This window comes from Corvus hawaiiensis, chromosome 6 (genome assembly GCF_020740725.1).
Source record: "Corvus hawaiiensis isolate bCorHaw1 chromosome 6, bCorHaw1.pri.cur, whole genome shotgun sequence".
NCBI lineage: Eukaryota > Metazoa > Chordata > Aves > Passeriformes > Corvidae > Corvus > Corvus hawaiiensis.
Window position 1 is genome coordinate 55939355 of NC_063218.1, and position 15669 is coordinate 55955023.

General features: G+C 42.5%; 2 protein-coding genes across 5 annotated transcripts in view; both read right to left on the bottom strand.

The window, feature by feature from the left end:
• Positions 1–9089, bottom strand: part of BTBD10 (BTB domain containing 10) — a 29208-nt gene extending 20119 nt beyond the window's left edge. Inside the window, exons 1-2 of one of the 4 annotated variants that reach the window (XM_048305590.1) lie at positions 9023–9075; positions 1704–1862 (exon numbers count right to left, since the gene is read on the bottom strand). In XM_048305590.1, coding sequence (XP_048161547.1) covers positions 1704–1804 — 101 coding nt within the window. In that variant the 5' untranslated portion in view covers positions 1805–1862; positions 9023–9075. Of the gene's footprint in view, positions 1–1703; positions 1863–2529; positions 2632–8814; positions 8971–9022 lie in introns of those variants that run through there. The other 3 variants (XM_048305589.1, XM_048305592.1, XM_048305593.1) reach the window with 3 other exon arrangements.
• Positions 9090–13476: 4387 nt separating this feature from the next.
• On the bottom strand, positions 13477–14569 carry PTH (parathyroid hormone). The gene is made up of 2 exons (XM_048306029.1): positions 14484–14569; positions 13477–13738 (listed from the first exon to the last, which is right to left on the bottom strand). Exons 1-2 carry the CDS (start codon positions 14567–14569, stop codon positions 13477–13479), a joined length of 348 nt encoding a protein of 115 aa, XP_048161986.1.
• Positions 14570–15669: the final 1100 nt, after the last annotated feature.

Here is a 15669-nt window from a genome sequence, read left to right on the forward strand (position 1 = left end):
GCTGACTACAGCTCATCACCATAATTTTTGTGACTGATCAATAAGTCATTGTTCAACCTTTGGGTTTTCCCTGTCTCAGAAGATATTTAGTAACTTTTGTATCTTCAGGGAAGATGTTGATTAGAGGCAATTCTGAACTGCTGACACCAGACTTCCAGTAACTCCACCACCCACCCAAGAGCCCTTTTGACCACATGATGCTGCTGGAGACTTGAGTTCCCCGCTCTCCCCGCTGTGTCAGTGCCCCTTTTGGTGCAATGTCCTTGACAGGTGACAAACACGGTGTCCTTGGCTCGCTGCTGTTAAACACTGTACTCTGTCACACGGAGAGCACCCGGTATTTGCACGTGTCAGACCACTCAGATCGCAGCTGTTAACGAGCCCTTTTCAGGTCCTAGCAGCCCCATCACGGGTCGTCTGTTCCAGTATCAGTTTGGGGTTTTATTCCAGATCCCCCATCATGGGAGGCAGCACGGGATCAGAAATGAACCACCTGGACTGGGCTCAGCAGGGAATCGTCCGGGGGCACTGCCCAGCCCTCACTCCCACATAATGCCCTCTCCTACCAACACTGGTCACTGCCAAGGCTGTGCCACACTGGGATCCTAAAAACGGAGCAGGATCAGCCGCCCCCCAGACACCACCACCTTAATAAAAACATCAGCTGTACAAAGCTACACCCCACAAACCTTCCCTGACCAGTAGCACCAGCTACCCTCTTCGGGTCTGTGTTAACCACTCCATTATTCACAGCACAGGCCTCTAATTACGTGGGTCTCCTCGAGAACCTTTTAATTATTGGTGCATTCTTCCTCCCTGCCCTCTTGGATTTCTCACAGTTATTCAAGAATTAATGGTGGAAAATAACCCACAATATTAATTACCTACAGAATACTTTGGACAACACTTGAGTCCAGTTTAGCTGCATCAATACAATTAAAAAGTGAAACAGGTTGCTGGTATTGAATATGCTCCTTAGCTTTTTTCCTATCATCTTGCCAGTAGGAAAGCTTGAATAACTAACAATTTTAGCTCGTTAACAGAGATGTTTCAGTTATATTTAGCACTTCTCAAAGGGCAAAGTACTTGAAAGATACACACTTATTTGGATGCTTAAATATCTTTCCAGCAATATGCTTCTTCACATACATTTGCAAGGTGACTAACTGCTTTACTTAGCTCATTTTTGAACACTGTATGCTGGAAAAACACTAATTAATTTCATCACTTTGTCAAATCAAAAAGCATTTAAAAAAACATTCTTACTGTGAGGGATGCGGGCAAAAGCAAGATATGACACACAGCTTTACAAAAAGTACTGCAGAGAGTGATACTTGCAGCAAGCAGCTATTAGCTCTCACCATGGACAAGCTGCACATATTTTAAGGATGTAACTCCCAGCAAGCACTCCCAAAAAATTCATGTATTTAGTCACTCAACTAGTGTCTTGATATGCACACAAGGCATTCAGATTCATTTTTTTTAAAAAAGGACTAAAATGCAACCCATGGCAAAACAAATCTAACCACAGATTAGGGAAGCTGACAAATCAGGTCAGAAAACACCTTTTAAAATAATTAAGAATTCCTTGTAAGAAGAATTAAAACGTTTATGACAGGACTTGCCACAACCAGATACAGTAGCCTTTAGGATGGATTTTCAGTGTAGTTTTTGAGATGCAATAGATGGGACACAGCACCTACCTTGAGTGTTTACAAAGTTTACGAGGTCTATTATGCAATTTCCGATCCCAATTCTCTGGATCACTGGAGTTACTGTCATAAGGATGAGGCCGTCCTGCCATTCCACTGCCAGCTTCCTCACACTACTGCTCTGAAAAGCACACATGCAGCACTCACAACCTACATTAAGAGAGCAGTGTTTACCTTTAAGTAATGCCACACAGGAAAAAAAGTCAGACATGCAGAATTTAGTGTTGTTAGGTTTTGATTTTTTAAATGCAGATTACAGAAAAATAGGATACACTGAAGCAGAAATTGCATGACAATAATATTTTATACATTTTGCTGATACCTGCACTAGAAAGAGTATTTTGTTATAAGAAATATGGTTCTATAAATGCTGGCAGGCAACTTCAACTTTGCAACAATTAAATTCACTGTGTCCAAACAGAAAAGTCACTGGTTACAAAACACAAGACAAACACATCATGATTTTCTTTCAAATGTATAAAGTTAATTCAAAGGACGATCCCAAGTGTAGAACAGAGACCAACAGTTTTACAATTTGAATGGCTGACCAAGAGGAAAACAGAATTAACAGTTATGTCTGCATCCTCACTCCAAAACAGAATCAACAGCAATCCTTAGAAACACTCAATGTGGTCCAGTTTCACTGACTTTTGCAGAAAAGTCACCAAAACTTAATAAAAATAGATATGATAACTACCCTTGCTTAAGTGGGGTCTGATATTATGTCCAACTCCCTTTAAAATTCTCTCATAGATGAAACCACCCTGTGACTGTCAGCAAAGACAGCCAATCTCAACAGACTGGTGTTCAATCATACCTCTAAGTGACACTTGTGGCAATAGAGTTGGATAATTCAGAACAGCCTGGTTACAAAAACGATAAAGTAGCCACAAGTGAGCAGCTGATGATTGCACAGCATCTGGAAAAAAAATTGAATTACAGATAGATAAACCTTCCAAGTAATGGGAAGTCTATTATGTTTCTTTAAAATTTTAAGCTACACATTGTAGAAATATTGTATCTTTACCTCACCCCACCCTTAGTATACTTGCATTTTATTCAATGAAATTTTTCCTATGTGGAAGTGAGTCCCAAAGCAATTGAGACCTCTTTAAAACAAAGTTATTTCTTAAATAAACATGGAGAATGGAATAGCTCTCCTGGCAAATTTAGATTCTCCTAGCTAAATTTAGACCCCCATGTTTTTATTACAGGGGAAGAAAAGAACAAGCTTCCTAAAAATGTTGGTTGCATCGGAGTTTTGCCTTCATGTTCAGTTCTACCCAAGAAAACAAGTTTAATACAAAGTATACAGTCTCCACCACAGGGTTGGGTCTTTTTCCTGTTACATTTTCTAAAATTAAATGCACTTTGATTGGAAGACTCCTATGGTCAGGTGTCCATATAGAGTCAGGAAAGGAAAAAGCATTTTATTTAAAATTACAGGAAATACTCAACTTTCTCATGCAAGGAAAAAAAAAAAAAAAAAAAAAAAAGAAAAAAGCCCCAATAAGCATTTCATTGTATTGTATTACCTGGAAATTCAGGTTAGCAAAGCACAGTCAGTATATGAGGGTATTACACAGAGAAGGTTATAGGATCTACACACATTTATCAGGAGAAACAAGGAGAAACCTACAACCTATGTCAGAACAGAAGAAGTATTATTAAGGAGACAAGGGGAAGGAAGGCTGGTTTATAAATCCAGTCAGGAGTTACTTCAGGAGCAGTCGTTCCCAACTGAGGTGCAAGACCATCTACACAAACAATACAAGAATAAAGACACTTTGTATCTTGAGTTGAAACAAATTATGTTCATTAGATTGAGTGTGTTCAGCAGAGTACACAGAGAGCCTTGCTACTCATGGCAACAAGACCGTGCGGAACAGAGAGCCAGGAGCAGCAATGTCCCAGGGACACCACAGCTCCCACTGTGCCATCACACCCAGCTCCAACCTCTGCTGGGCCCTGCTTCCATGCCAGGCTTTGCCAAAGCACCACAGCAACTCAGGGCTCATGGAGCACCACACGTTTCTTCACAAGCTTTTGTTTCTATCTTCCCTTTAAAACCGTCTAAGTGCTTTATAGACACCTCACCCTCTCAGGTACACACCAAAGCAGGTGCCTCAGGAGAAACAGGAGAAACAGGCACCCACCACCCAGTTCTGAGTCTTTGCATAGAGACCAATATTTGAATTTAGCTTTTGTATTCAAAAGATGCTCAAAAGCAGCTGTTTTTATGAGAACTGCTGCTGAAAGGCCAATTTAAAGCCACTTCCTTAAATTGTCTCACACTCTCTGCCTTCTCCCCATCTTTCTTATAATGAACATTCAATAGGAGAGTGCAGGTCCACACACACTCCAAAGAAAAAGCCTGTTCAAAGCAGGATCAGCTCCTCAGTGTGCTTTGCTATGCTGCTCCTCGCTTAAGCCATTACAAACAATAGGTGACACAGAAGGACAGAAACAAATGGAACTGCTTCCCATGAACAACAGCATTCCCTTTTCCCAGCTTACAGCACACGAGGAACCCCAGCAGTGTCACTGATGAAGTGCCAGGCTGGCACCCAACTCAGAACCAGAGTACAGCTATGAAAAGAAGGGAAACAATCCCAAGTGTCCAAAGCTACATCTTGTGAAACTTCTTATTTAGTTCCAAACATGCCACACTATGAACAGTCTTCCCTCCATCCTCCACCCCACAGGATCTCAACAATTAACACTTCTCTAAAAAACAATTTGCTGTAATGCAGCCAATTTTTTCTCCTTGACCACTGCTGATAGTGCTTTTGTGCAGATTATAAACAAATGTATTTGTCAACTTTATTTTGAGTTTTAACAAACCTTTAAGATTATAAATAAGGAACTCTTTTGTTTTTCTCTGTTGAAAATAATTTCTTTTTTCAATTAGAAAATGCTGTATAAATTCTGTGGAGTAACTAACCAGTCATCCTGATTAATTTTTAAACACTTCTGCAAACCCATTTTTTCCTGCGGTAGAAAAGAATGTTTTAGCCGTGGTTTGTTTTTTGGGGTTTTTTTTTGCATGGATTCACACTGCAGGCAATAAACAAAGCATGCCTTGAGGAACATTCTGACCTTGTGTACTAGAAAAAAAAAACAAACAAAAAAAAAAAACCAAACAAAAAAAAAAAAAAACCCAACCAAAAAAGCCCTGCAAGAGCACCTGGCCCCAAATATTATTCAATGCCTTCCACGAAAACAAGAAACCACATCTGAAATGTCTGTGAAGGCAAAAAGGCACTGGGATCACATGAAATAAAGAATCAAATCCAAATGCCCTCAGTAGATCACACAACACTGGTGTATTGGCCAAAGTGGTTGACATTCTAATTAGCTAATTACAATTCTCCAGGTGTAAAGAATGATTTCATACCCTTCTGCAGAAAGCAAATACTCCAGAGAATCATCACAGGGAATAATAGGAAATCAGGAAGCTGACTTTAATTTCAAAGCTTTCAGCACAGACAGCTAGAACACTTAAGATTTGCTAACATCAACTTGAAGCCAGAATCATTACTAATTTATGAATGTTGTAGGCTACTGAAATACAAGGGAATTGTAAAGACCCAGTGGGTTTGAGAAGCTAAAAGTCAATGTGGTAGAGCCACCCCAAACATTGCAAAATGCAGTAATTAATGTGTTTACAGCACTACTTGAAGAGCTCATGAAAGGATGTACCATACATCAACTTGTGATAGATGTTGAACAGATCATTTTAAATAATACTTAAAGCACATTCAGTTCTGTGCCATGACAAAATAGAATGCACAAAGGTTGCACAGCAGATCAAACAAGAGTCAGACAACATCAGGTGCTGGACAGGAGTGGACATGCACTTTTGTGAGATGCAGGACTTGCATTTTTCAAGGTACTGCAGGCTAGCAGGGGGTGGAGAACGCTCTCTGGAAATCTTTCAGGAAAGAAGTAAAGCTAATCAAAACCAACATCAACGTGTTTCCAGCCAGCCAGTCACACTGTAATTGCTGAGAATACCTGTAAGCTGCAAAACTCTGGAGTCTTACTAAAAAAGATGATTACAACACCCTGAAATTCTGAGGCAGAGGGCCAAGATGTCTTCTGGCCACCAGCTCATCAGGTAGAACAAAGATCTGATGGCTGTCAGTACAGAGGACAACAATCAAATAACTAACACGTAATACTTCAGGCATCTCCTCAGCTCTGAGCTTTGGTGAGAAGCATTTCCAAAAGTAGGACAGGTTTCAGAAGTTCCTCTGCTCTAACCTGCTCCCTCAGCAAAGTGCACAGGAAAGGTGAACCAGGATAATCAGGAAGCTCCAACAGACAAGTCGCCAGCAAGGGCAAAACTTGGCATCAGTTGTGACAAAAACTCCAAGACTCAGATTAAATATTTAGACTTTCCGTAAGGGGTGACAGTCTGCTGTTCACTGCCTCTAGTCATCAAAGCACAAAAGCAGCAACAACAAAAAGGAACTTCCAAGTCAGATTTACTGGGAATGCAAGCACGGTGACATTACATCCTAATTAAGAAATACAGTTCAAAGGACACATGCTCATAATGGAAACACCACATACCATGGAAATCCATACTTGTCAAGTGAGTTCCTTGCAAACTAGTGCAGACATCAGTCACAATTCAGCCACATAAAATAGCTTTATAAATTATCATCACTGAAATGTTATCAAACTGACGCTGATTAAAGCACAGCTAAGAGACATCCTTTGCAATACAGGCTCAACATTAACATAGCAGGTCAGGATTGAAGCTTCTCTAAATGAGCAAGTGGGAAAAAGAAAGAATGAAAAAAAACCCTGAGCAGTCACAGGAAGCTGCTGATATTCCTATCTATAGCAGCATAAACAACAGATACCCAGGAACTATCCTGCGAGCTTTAACTTTGTAATTCCTAAAGGGAACACGATGATAAAACAGCTGTCTGACAATGGAAGCCTAAAAAGCAAGGGCAGATGACTCCCAGCTCCCCCTCTGCATTAGGGCTCATGGTGTGAAACCTGCCCGGCTCTACCTGTAAAAAGCTCAGTGAATGGAGCAACTTCTCCCCCCAAAAGCAGAATCGTGGCTAGCAGTGCAGGAAAAAGGAGCAGAACCCAACTCCTTGCCACTACTACTGGCCCCATCCCTTGAGGCCTCCAACACACAGAGAGCAGATGGACACAGAGCTTCATCACACTTGGCACCAGGGATGAGATGAAGGGCACCAGAGCAGCAACCACATTTCTCGAAGTAACAAGCAAGGCCTGTACCCATGGCTCTACCCAGCAGTGACAACACATCTCAGCGAGCAAGAAAATTCACACACAGATTTTCACACCTGAAATGAATTCTAAATTAGCTTCTGCTTTAATACATATTTTAAGAGATACATACTTTCATTGATAAGCAACAGCACCAGGCCAAGATTTAAGCAACATTGCTGAAGGAAAGCTGTGCTGAAAGGAACTGGCACGCAATGAGGTTCTGATTTTTGTGTATGAATACAGGACAAAGCAGCCCCAGCCTGAAGCACACAAGCTGCAAAAACACACAGTTTATAACAAAGTGACAGAAAACCCAACAGTGATGACATCTGTTACTAATTTAACACACAATGTCATCCACACATCAGCTGTTCACCATTTTCAAACGCAATTGTGCCTAGAAGAAAAAGTGGGCTTCAGGAAGGAATTTCATGTGGGATATGAAAGCTGCTTTAGCTTGTTGCCTTTCTTAACCCCCGGGTTCCCTGGCATTAACACACAAACGTGCTGAAAACACTTCCAAGAGCAGCCTCAAACAGCACCATCTCCACAGAGGGCAACGATGAGCACAGGCAGGATGCATGATGAGTTTTGGAGACAGGAATGGTACAAATTGAGGGGTCATACTCAAAGGCTTTTGGCAATCTGCATCTTAATAGGAAAAGAAAATCTCTGTCATGTTTTGCAAGACACCCAGTCGAAGACACATTGACAGACTTGCCAAACATGGTGAAACAGTCTTCCTTAGCTACAGGGCAATGGATAAAAAAAAGGGGGGAAAAAAAATCAGCCAGTTCCTTTTGACTGTACTTGTGTTCAAGCTATAGGAATTCCAGGTAACCGACACCAGATGATGCAGAGACACATTTTGTAGCTCAGAAAAAAGATAACAAGTGTGAACCATCAGGTTATGAACTCTGAACAGTGTGAGGTTGGTAACTGGAATTGTTTCTCTGGGACACCTAATTCAATAGCAAACCTAGGAGGGAAAGAGAGCATCTTTCAGGGAAAGGATCAACAAAGCTGAAGCAACAACAGAGCTAAGTACTCTTTAAATGAATCACTGAAGGTGATTCATGAAGAATATAGGCAAACAAAAGTAAGGAGAACAGTGTCAACAGTCAAAAGGCTACTGAGAAGTCAGATTTTAAGCATGTATTCGAACTTGTAAGAGGCAGCCAACAATAAAGGCCAAAAAGATAAAAGGCTCAACCACTCCTTTGGACAAAGAAGCCAGACAAGTGACAGGAACAAACCTGGAAGAGGTCTATGATGGAGCTGCATCCAAATTCTGAAAGAAAAGGGTTCTATAGTGACACACTGGACGGGACCAGAGATACAGAGGAAAAAAATGCACACACAATAGCTACAGACAAAAGTGAACTTAAAGAAAAAAACTAATGACAAGCAACCGCAACACGTAATTGTACTACGACAGAGCTATCATACAAACAGCTGATATTTTCTGCAAATAAAATACGGTTACATAGAAACAAATTATAAAGATACTGAACTCATTATGAAATCGTTTGAGTGCGTAAGCGACTGCTCAGGAATTACACGACGGCTGTCAAGCAGACCGGAGCAACACCACTGTCTCTGTACAGGCCTCACAGCGACTGCTGGTGCTACCAATAAACAATACACGATGAAAACCAGGAATTTAAGTCGTGCCCAGCCTGCTCGTGACACCTCCCGTCCCAGAGCTGTCGGGGCAGGGCGGCAGGCGCAGGTAAATCTGTCTGCGGGGCTTTGGGGGCGAGAAAGCTGCAGCACGGGGCCGCCGGCAGCAGATGGGGAGCTCCCGGAGCCTCCCCCCCAGGAGACATTCCCAACACACCTGGACGCGCTCCGGTGCCACCTGCTCCGCGTGACCCCGCCGCCGCGAGGGGGTCGGACTGGGGGATCTCCGGAGATCCCTTCCGATCCTAAAGGCTCTGCAGCAGGGGAACCAGCCCCGGCCCGGCCGGCCGAAGCCCCGAGACCCCGGGCTGAAGGGTGCCAAAGGCCGCAAGCCGCCGCGGCCGCCCCCGGCCGCCCTCACTCACCGGCTCAGCCGCCGCCGCCTCCCGCCGCCGCTCCGGCAGGCCCGGCACCCGCCGCCACCTCTCGCGAGAGCCGCCCCCGCGCAGCAGAGGAGGCGGCGGCACAGCCCGGGTCTCGCGAGACTCGCGGGGCGGGGCGGGGCGCGCGCGGGACGCCGTTGCCAGGGAGCGCCCGGGGGCTCCCTGAGGGGCGCGGCCGCCGCGGGGAGGGTGGTGAAAAACTGCAGCCTGTGAATGAAAACCCAACGGAAAAACACCACAGCGAATTAAATAAGTTAACAAAAGAGAAATCACAACAAGTCACATAGAAACAAGATAAATCCCCCGCACAACCCTCCGCCGAGGGTGGGGGCGGCCAGTCTGAGGGGCCGGGGAGGTGCTGGAGAGCGAGCGCCGCCCGACGGCCACGGGGAACGGCGGGGCTGGGGAGCCGGGATAGCCCTGAGCAGTCGGGATCCCCCTTGTGGAACCGGGATCTCCTCCGTGGAGCCGAGATCTCCCTCGTGGAGACGGACTCTGCCCGGTGGAGACGGGCTTTGCCCTGTGGAGCTGTGCTCTGCCCTGTAGAGCCGGGATCTCTGCTCAGGAGCCGGGCTCTGCCCTGGGGAGCCGGGATCTCTCCTCAGGAGCCAGGCTCTCCCTGGAAAGCCGGGATCTCTCCTCAGGAGACGGGCTCTGCCCTGGAAAGCCGGGCTCTCCCCTCAGGAGCCGGGCTCTGCCCTGGAAAGCCGGGATCTCCCCTCAGGAGCCGGGCTCTCCCTGAAAAGCTGGGGTCTCCCCTCAGGAGCCGGCATCTCCCCTGAAGAGCAGCATTGAGGGGATGATAGCGGGCTAGCTGCCACATAATACAGTTTATCTAGGTGAGCTGATGTCTCCGATATCTCAACATTCATCCTAGAACTGATTCTGATTTAAATTACAACTCTGTGTTTGTACAGCCCTGTAGGTTATATAGAGTCTGTGTAATCCGCTGTCTGTTTAGGAATACAATTCGTGGACGTGCCTCTCATTCCATAATACTCCAGCAGAACTATCCTGTCCCGCAGTTTAGGTACCCACAGTGAGCTGAAGTGCCACAGGTGGCACTAAACCCTTCCCACTCCTCTTGGGTCAGAGGAGGGAGAATAAACCCATACTGAGCCGCAGATACTCGGACCTAAAGAAAACATTTGTCCTTTTTCTAAAATATTCTGTGATGCATCATTATTAAATACAAGCAGGGCTTGACGTCCATATCAGGAGAAAGAACTCCTTATGCACGTTGGGGACAAGAGGGGAAGAGGGGGCAAAAGAGCAAGGACTTGTGCCTTTGCTATGCCCAAATGCCCCATAAAGGATGGCAGCTTTGCTACAATAGGCAGCAAACCACGAATCTGTTAAATTAATTCTCTCTTCCATCATTTAACAATGGCCAGAGAGATAAACCACACAGTTCTAGAAACCCAGCAGCAGAATGAGGGGCAAGCAGCTCGCACAAAAGCTGTCAGAATGTGCTAACAAGGCGAGGAGTCAGATGCTGCACGTTCAGTGGTGAACTGAGCAACATGAAACAGGAGCATTTACAGCGGCGAAGTCAGGAGCGGCTTAGAAAGCCAATCAGTCAAACAGCCAGCAGTAGGATTTACCTATAGATCTCACATCTTCTCTTGTTTCTGTTTGACTTCTTGTGGTTTTGGCTTTGATAAATTTTCATGAGCTTGTTGGGGTTTTTTTTTCATATGCTCCTGTTTGGCTTCCCCTGAGGATCAATACTGATATTGGTATTTTTGTTTCAATGAGTCACCAGTGAGAGACATGATTAATCTTCTTTTCACTGAGAATTGTATAAAAACCATGTGGGTGCAGTCAATATGCAACTGCACAGGATAGGTCTTCAAGGACAGAGGTCCAGGTAAAAAAGCCTTTTTTCAGATTATAAAAGCAAGGTGATCCTTCGCCTCTGCTTACCCCTAGTGAGGCCACATCTGGAGTGATCATTTGACATACCTTTATCATGCCTCTTTTATTTCTTTTCTGACTCCTGTTGTTACAATTTATTATGATGATGATTTATTATATATAAGTGTTTCAGTAGCTCTATAATTTCTCACCATCCTCTTTCTGGTGCCCTCAATCTGTGAAAGAGAGATGACCAAAACTGCACATTTGCCCAGGTGAAGATGAATCTTTGCATTTCTTTGTATTAAAATGTTTTTGATAACATCCTCTGCCCCACGCTGAGCCTTTTGCTGTTTTAGCTGCTCCTACACTGATCAGAGGTTTAAGCTGAAACGCCGTAACAAATCTACTTTCTAGATAATTAGTAAGTAATTATATTCAAAATACATCTTATTTTCATTGGGCGTTACCTAGCGCTAATTAATCTGCCACTGTGCTGTCTTTAGTCCTGAAAAGTCATACTGTAAGTGTACAGAAAGTTTAAATATTTGTGTAATCATCATTCATCTACTGGATAGCTGGAGATTAGGAGGAATAAGTTGTTTGGAGAATAGAATTTTTTCTTTAGATCAAAATGAAACAGGTTATGATTCTGGCACTTGAAGATTATATAGTTTTTGCATGTGTCATTATTCTAAGGAGACATAAATAGCTTTGTGCTATTGGTAAACACCTTTTGTTTAACCACCAATATGATTTTCTGTGCAGGAAGAATGAAAGGAAAAATAAAAATTGCTCTCATCATTGCTTTTGTGCTTATTTTGCTGCCATAAAATTAAATGGCTTAATAGTATTACTCCAAATGTGAAATTATATCTAAACAGCCACAGGTGAGTCCATTCTTATGCTTTAAAATAATGTCCAAGAGCTTTTGGTCCATTTTATTTGGTAATATATAAGTGAGACATAGGTACAAAAATGCAGTTTTATTTATTGAAGTTAGCACAGATGTCTGATTAAGGAATAAATAGAAAGTGCACCCTAAGGCCTTGATCCTACAACCAGACAAGTGGCACGGAACCCTTGTGCCATCTGCTCCCAGCATCAGGGCCTTTGCATTGCTAAAAGGATGGCCAAGAGGATGGGCTACAGTTCGCTAGTTACAAACACATCTCTAGCCTTCAGCAGACTGCATTTATATTTGTAGTGAGTTAGGAGGGGTTTATGAGGCTCCCCAAGGTGTGCCAGACATCAAACAAACAAATAAGAGCCAGCATGGGAACATCCATGCAGCCACTTTGGCTTAGAGCAGCAATTCATCTGGGTTTGAGCTCTGGCAGTGGCACATTTGGAGGCACCCACCTCCAGTATTCCTACTGGGAAAACCTCCTTATTCATCAGAAATGACTGAGGCTCCTGAGCACATGTGTGCTTGTACCATGCAAAACAATTTTGTGTGTGGCACTTTTTAAAATTATTGTCATAATTGATTTTTTTCCTATACAATACTTTCCGAGTCTTGCTTGGAGTTTGAATGTATTAGAGCTAATGCTTCCTCTCCCATTCCATCCTCTCTGATTTCTGCATGTTAATGGTTCTCATTCTGGAGGTCTGGAAAAATGAGATCCCAATTCTACAATAAATTGCATATGGAAATGAGTAATTTTATTTATGAGAGCCACTGGTCTCACAAAAAAAATTACTTACACATGAGGCCCAACACAACATACAGAAATTCAGGGACAGATAGTTTACAGAAAAAGTGAGGAACAAAAAATATGTATCACAAGATTTTTGCTTCAATTGTAATTGTCTGGTGTAGAATAATTTCCCAGTTCTATAGTTAGGGCCATGCTTACATAAGTGCTACCATCTCTGCCCCCACTGTTTCTGCAGTTAATTACAGGGTTTCATCTTTTGGAGGAGAGGAAGGTAATCAAACCTTCCCTTCATTTCTGTATTTTGCAAAATTCTTCAGATTTTTTAAAAATTTTATCCCTTTGTACTTTAATCTTAAGATTTGCCTTCCTATCGTATTTCTTTTATGTTTGCACTCTTTAATCCTAAATTATTATCATGCAGCTTTTGCTATGTAATTAATGTTCATCTGATTTTAGGTCTTCTGCAGATAGAGGTGGGTTTAAGATTACATATTTCCATTAGTACAAAGTTAAACAAAGTTTAACCCTGGGGCCTGTTGTGGAGACAGGCTCCCTTGCGTTTATTCCTTGCTGGTTAACAATACAAGCAGGCCTAGTGATTACATACAAATGTTGCCCACGTAAGAGCTGTAGAACTGGTCTTAAATGGTTTTCCAGTTTTCTTACTGGTTCGGGTTTCTTTTTCCTTTTATGCTGGCAATTTACAAGATACATCAGCCGAAATATACCCATCAATTGTCCTAGACTGTAAATACACTTTATTATTTGGTTGTGAAATGTCTCACTCAGAGGGGCTACAACCTTGAACAGAGCCTTTAATCCTTACTGCAGCTTGAATAAATATTAATGAAATGCCCTACTTGATCAATGCTATGCAGACGTGTGCTTACATGGACACACATGCTCTGGCTTTTCTCATTATGGCTTTGTTTTAAAGAGGACATCCATGTAAGCCTTGTCCAAATCCATGGATTTCTTCTGCATTGCTGCCCGCAAATGCTCCGGCAGCAGCCTCCGGCCCAGGACAACGTCATCCTTGCTCCGAGGCCTCTGGGTCCGAGCGTCCTCCAGGGCGCTGTGCACATCCTGCAGCTTCATCTGCAGCCAGTCCTGTCTCTCCACAGTGTGTCGATGCTCGCCGAGGTTATGCATTAACTGCATCTCACTCACTGACCTTTTCCTGCAGCAAGGGAAAGCAAAGAAAGAAGCCCATGGTGGCCCTTCTTGGATTCCAGAACTTGGCTCAAAGGGCCGGGTTTGGGAACTTTTGTGAGGTATCACAATACAGAGCTGTAGAACCTGCCTGGCTGATTTGTAAAGGATTGAATGACATCTGGAGAAGAGAGGGAGAGTGGGTGGTGATTTGTTATTGGTAATGGATATATCAGTGAGAAGACATCAAAAATGGGAAGTAGTTCCGTTTTGTGACAATATTATTTGACCCTATAATTTAGTTCAGCTATTATAGAGGAGCTTAGAGCTTATACAATATTAGGTAAGGGATCAATAAAACTATGGCATTTATTTAGAGGCAGTTTTCTGTGAACGCTAGAGTTAAGGAAGCATGATTCCCTGTGGATTTGTGTCTCATCTGGTTGATGTTAGTGTCTAAGTGTGAGTTCCAGCTAGATTCTGGCACAGTACAAAAGATGCTCACATGTATAGATCCCCAAGAAATGAAGCTTGCCCAATTTGAATAATAAGAGAAGATTTATACAATTTTTCTCCCTCTACTCAGCTGCCTATTTTCAAAAAATATGTGAGAACTCAGAGTGTCTGCGATCTCTATAGCTGTTTCTAGAGGACAGTTTGGCCAGCTTGGCCAAGGGGTTCAAAAGCAGAGACAGAACTCACATGCCTACACAGACAAACCACCACGTTCTCAAGAGCAGCAAAAGCCATCCAGTGTGTAATAATGTACTTACATCATTGGTCTTCCATCAGAGGTTGTAAAAAAGCATATGGCACATAAAATGATGGCAGCCCGGGCCAGGTGTCTTATGGAAGTCATTTTGTCTACAAAGGTAGAAATGAATACATGTAAGGTTTGTGATTCAAGTTGGTTTTGTTCATTCCAAAGAAATTTAAACTAGAGAAAAAGTTGAAAAACATCAGAGAAGAGTTTTTTTGAAAATGTTTTTTTCAAATGGGTTAGAGCAAGGAACGCAAATGATGGATTTACTTCTAATACTAATTTCGTGAGCAACTTATTGCTGTTTTGTGGGCAACTCCATGAATTTTGGTCAGCCTTAGCAGCCATGAATCATCATCATCATCATCGTCATCGTCATCTCATCATCATCATCATCTCATCATCATCATCATCTAAGTACCTATCTCTTGCATAATTGGGTGAAAAGCACCATGTTCTTCCAATATTATTATTATTATTGTCATCATCATTATGACTTTGTAGCCTTCAAGTCCAATGAAATACTTGTGTACAGCTATTCAAATGAAAAGTTTTATTGTTTTCTCTATTTCTTTCACTTATTCTTTAGAATAAAGAGGCTGACACTTTTCCTGACAATTTTGCATAGAGGCATAACTCTCTTGAGTTATGCCAGTTCCTGTAGAGTTACAGAACAGAATTCAGAAATAAGCTCCTCATTTTTCCAGGGATAGTCCTGCATTTTCTGTATGAATTCCTCTCTGATTTTTACATCATCATCAGAACTGCCATTTGGAATATATTTAGAAAGTATTTACCACTGATGATGCTAGAACAGGCAGAAATGACACAGTTCCAATATCAGTTTCTAGTTTGGATTTTCTGTATTGGCAGTCAGAAAAGGCATCTTTTTGTTACCACTTAAGAAATTGCATACAGAGTAACTGAAACCTAACAGATACAAAACTCCGCAATGCCATTTTTTGAGAGAGTTTCTGCAGCTTTACTCTAGGTCAGAAAAGCATTTATAACATGGTCTCTTTCATGACAGTATCAATGAGGTCCTAGCAGTCCATCTAACCAAGTATTACAAATTCAGGGTTTGAATTCACTTCTAGACATTTCTTGTTCACTGTCTGACTTTTCATTTCGCAAATTTAGTTCAGATAATACAGCAGGTTGATCTTACTAATATTTACTTGTTTTTTAAGATAGTCTGA

Excerpts from the sequence above, each read along its gene's own strand:
- PTH (XM_048306029.1), bottom strand. The coding sequence starts at position 14,569 with ATGACTTCCATAAGACACCTGGCCCGGGCTGCCATCATTTTATGTGCC. Across the intron at positions 13,739-14,483 it reads TCTGATGGAAGACCAATGAT|GAAAAGGTCAGTGAGTGAGA; the intron begins GTAAGTACATTA and ends CCCTTGCTGCAG.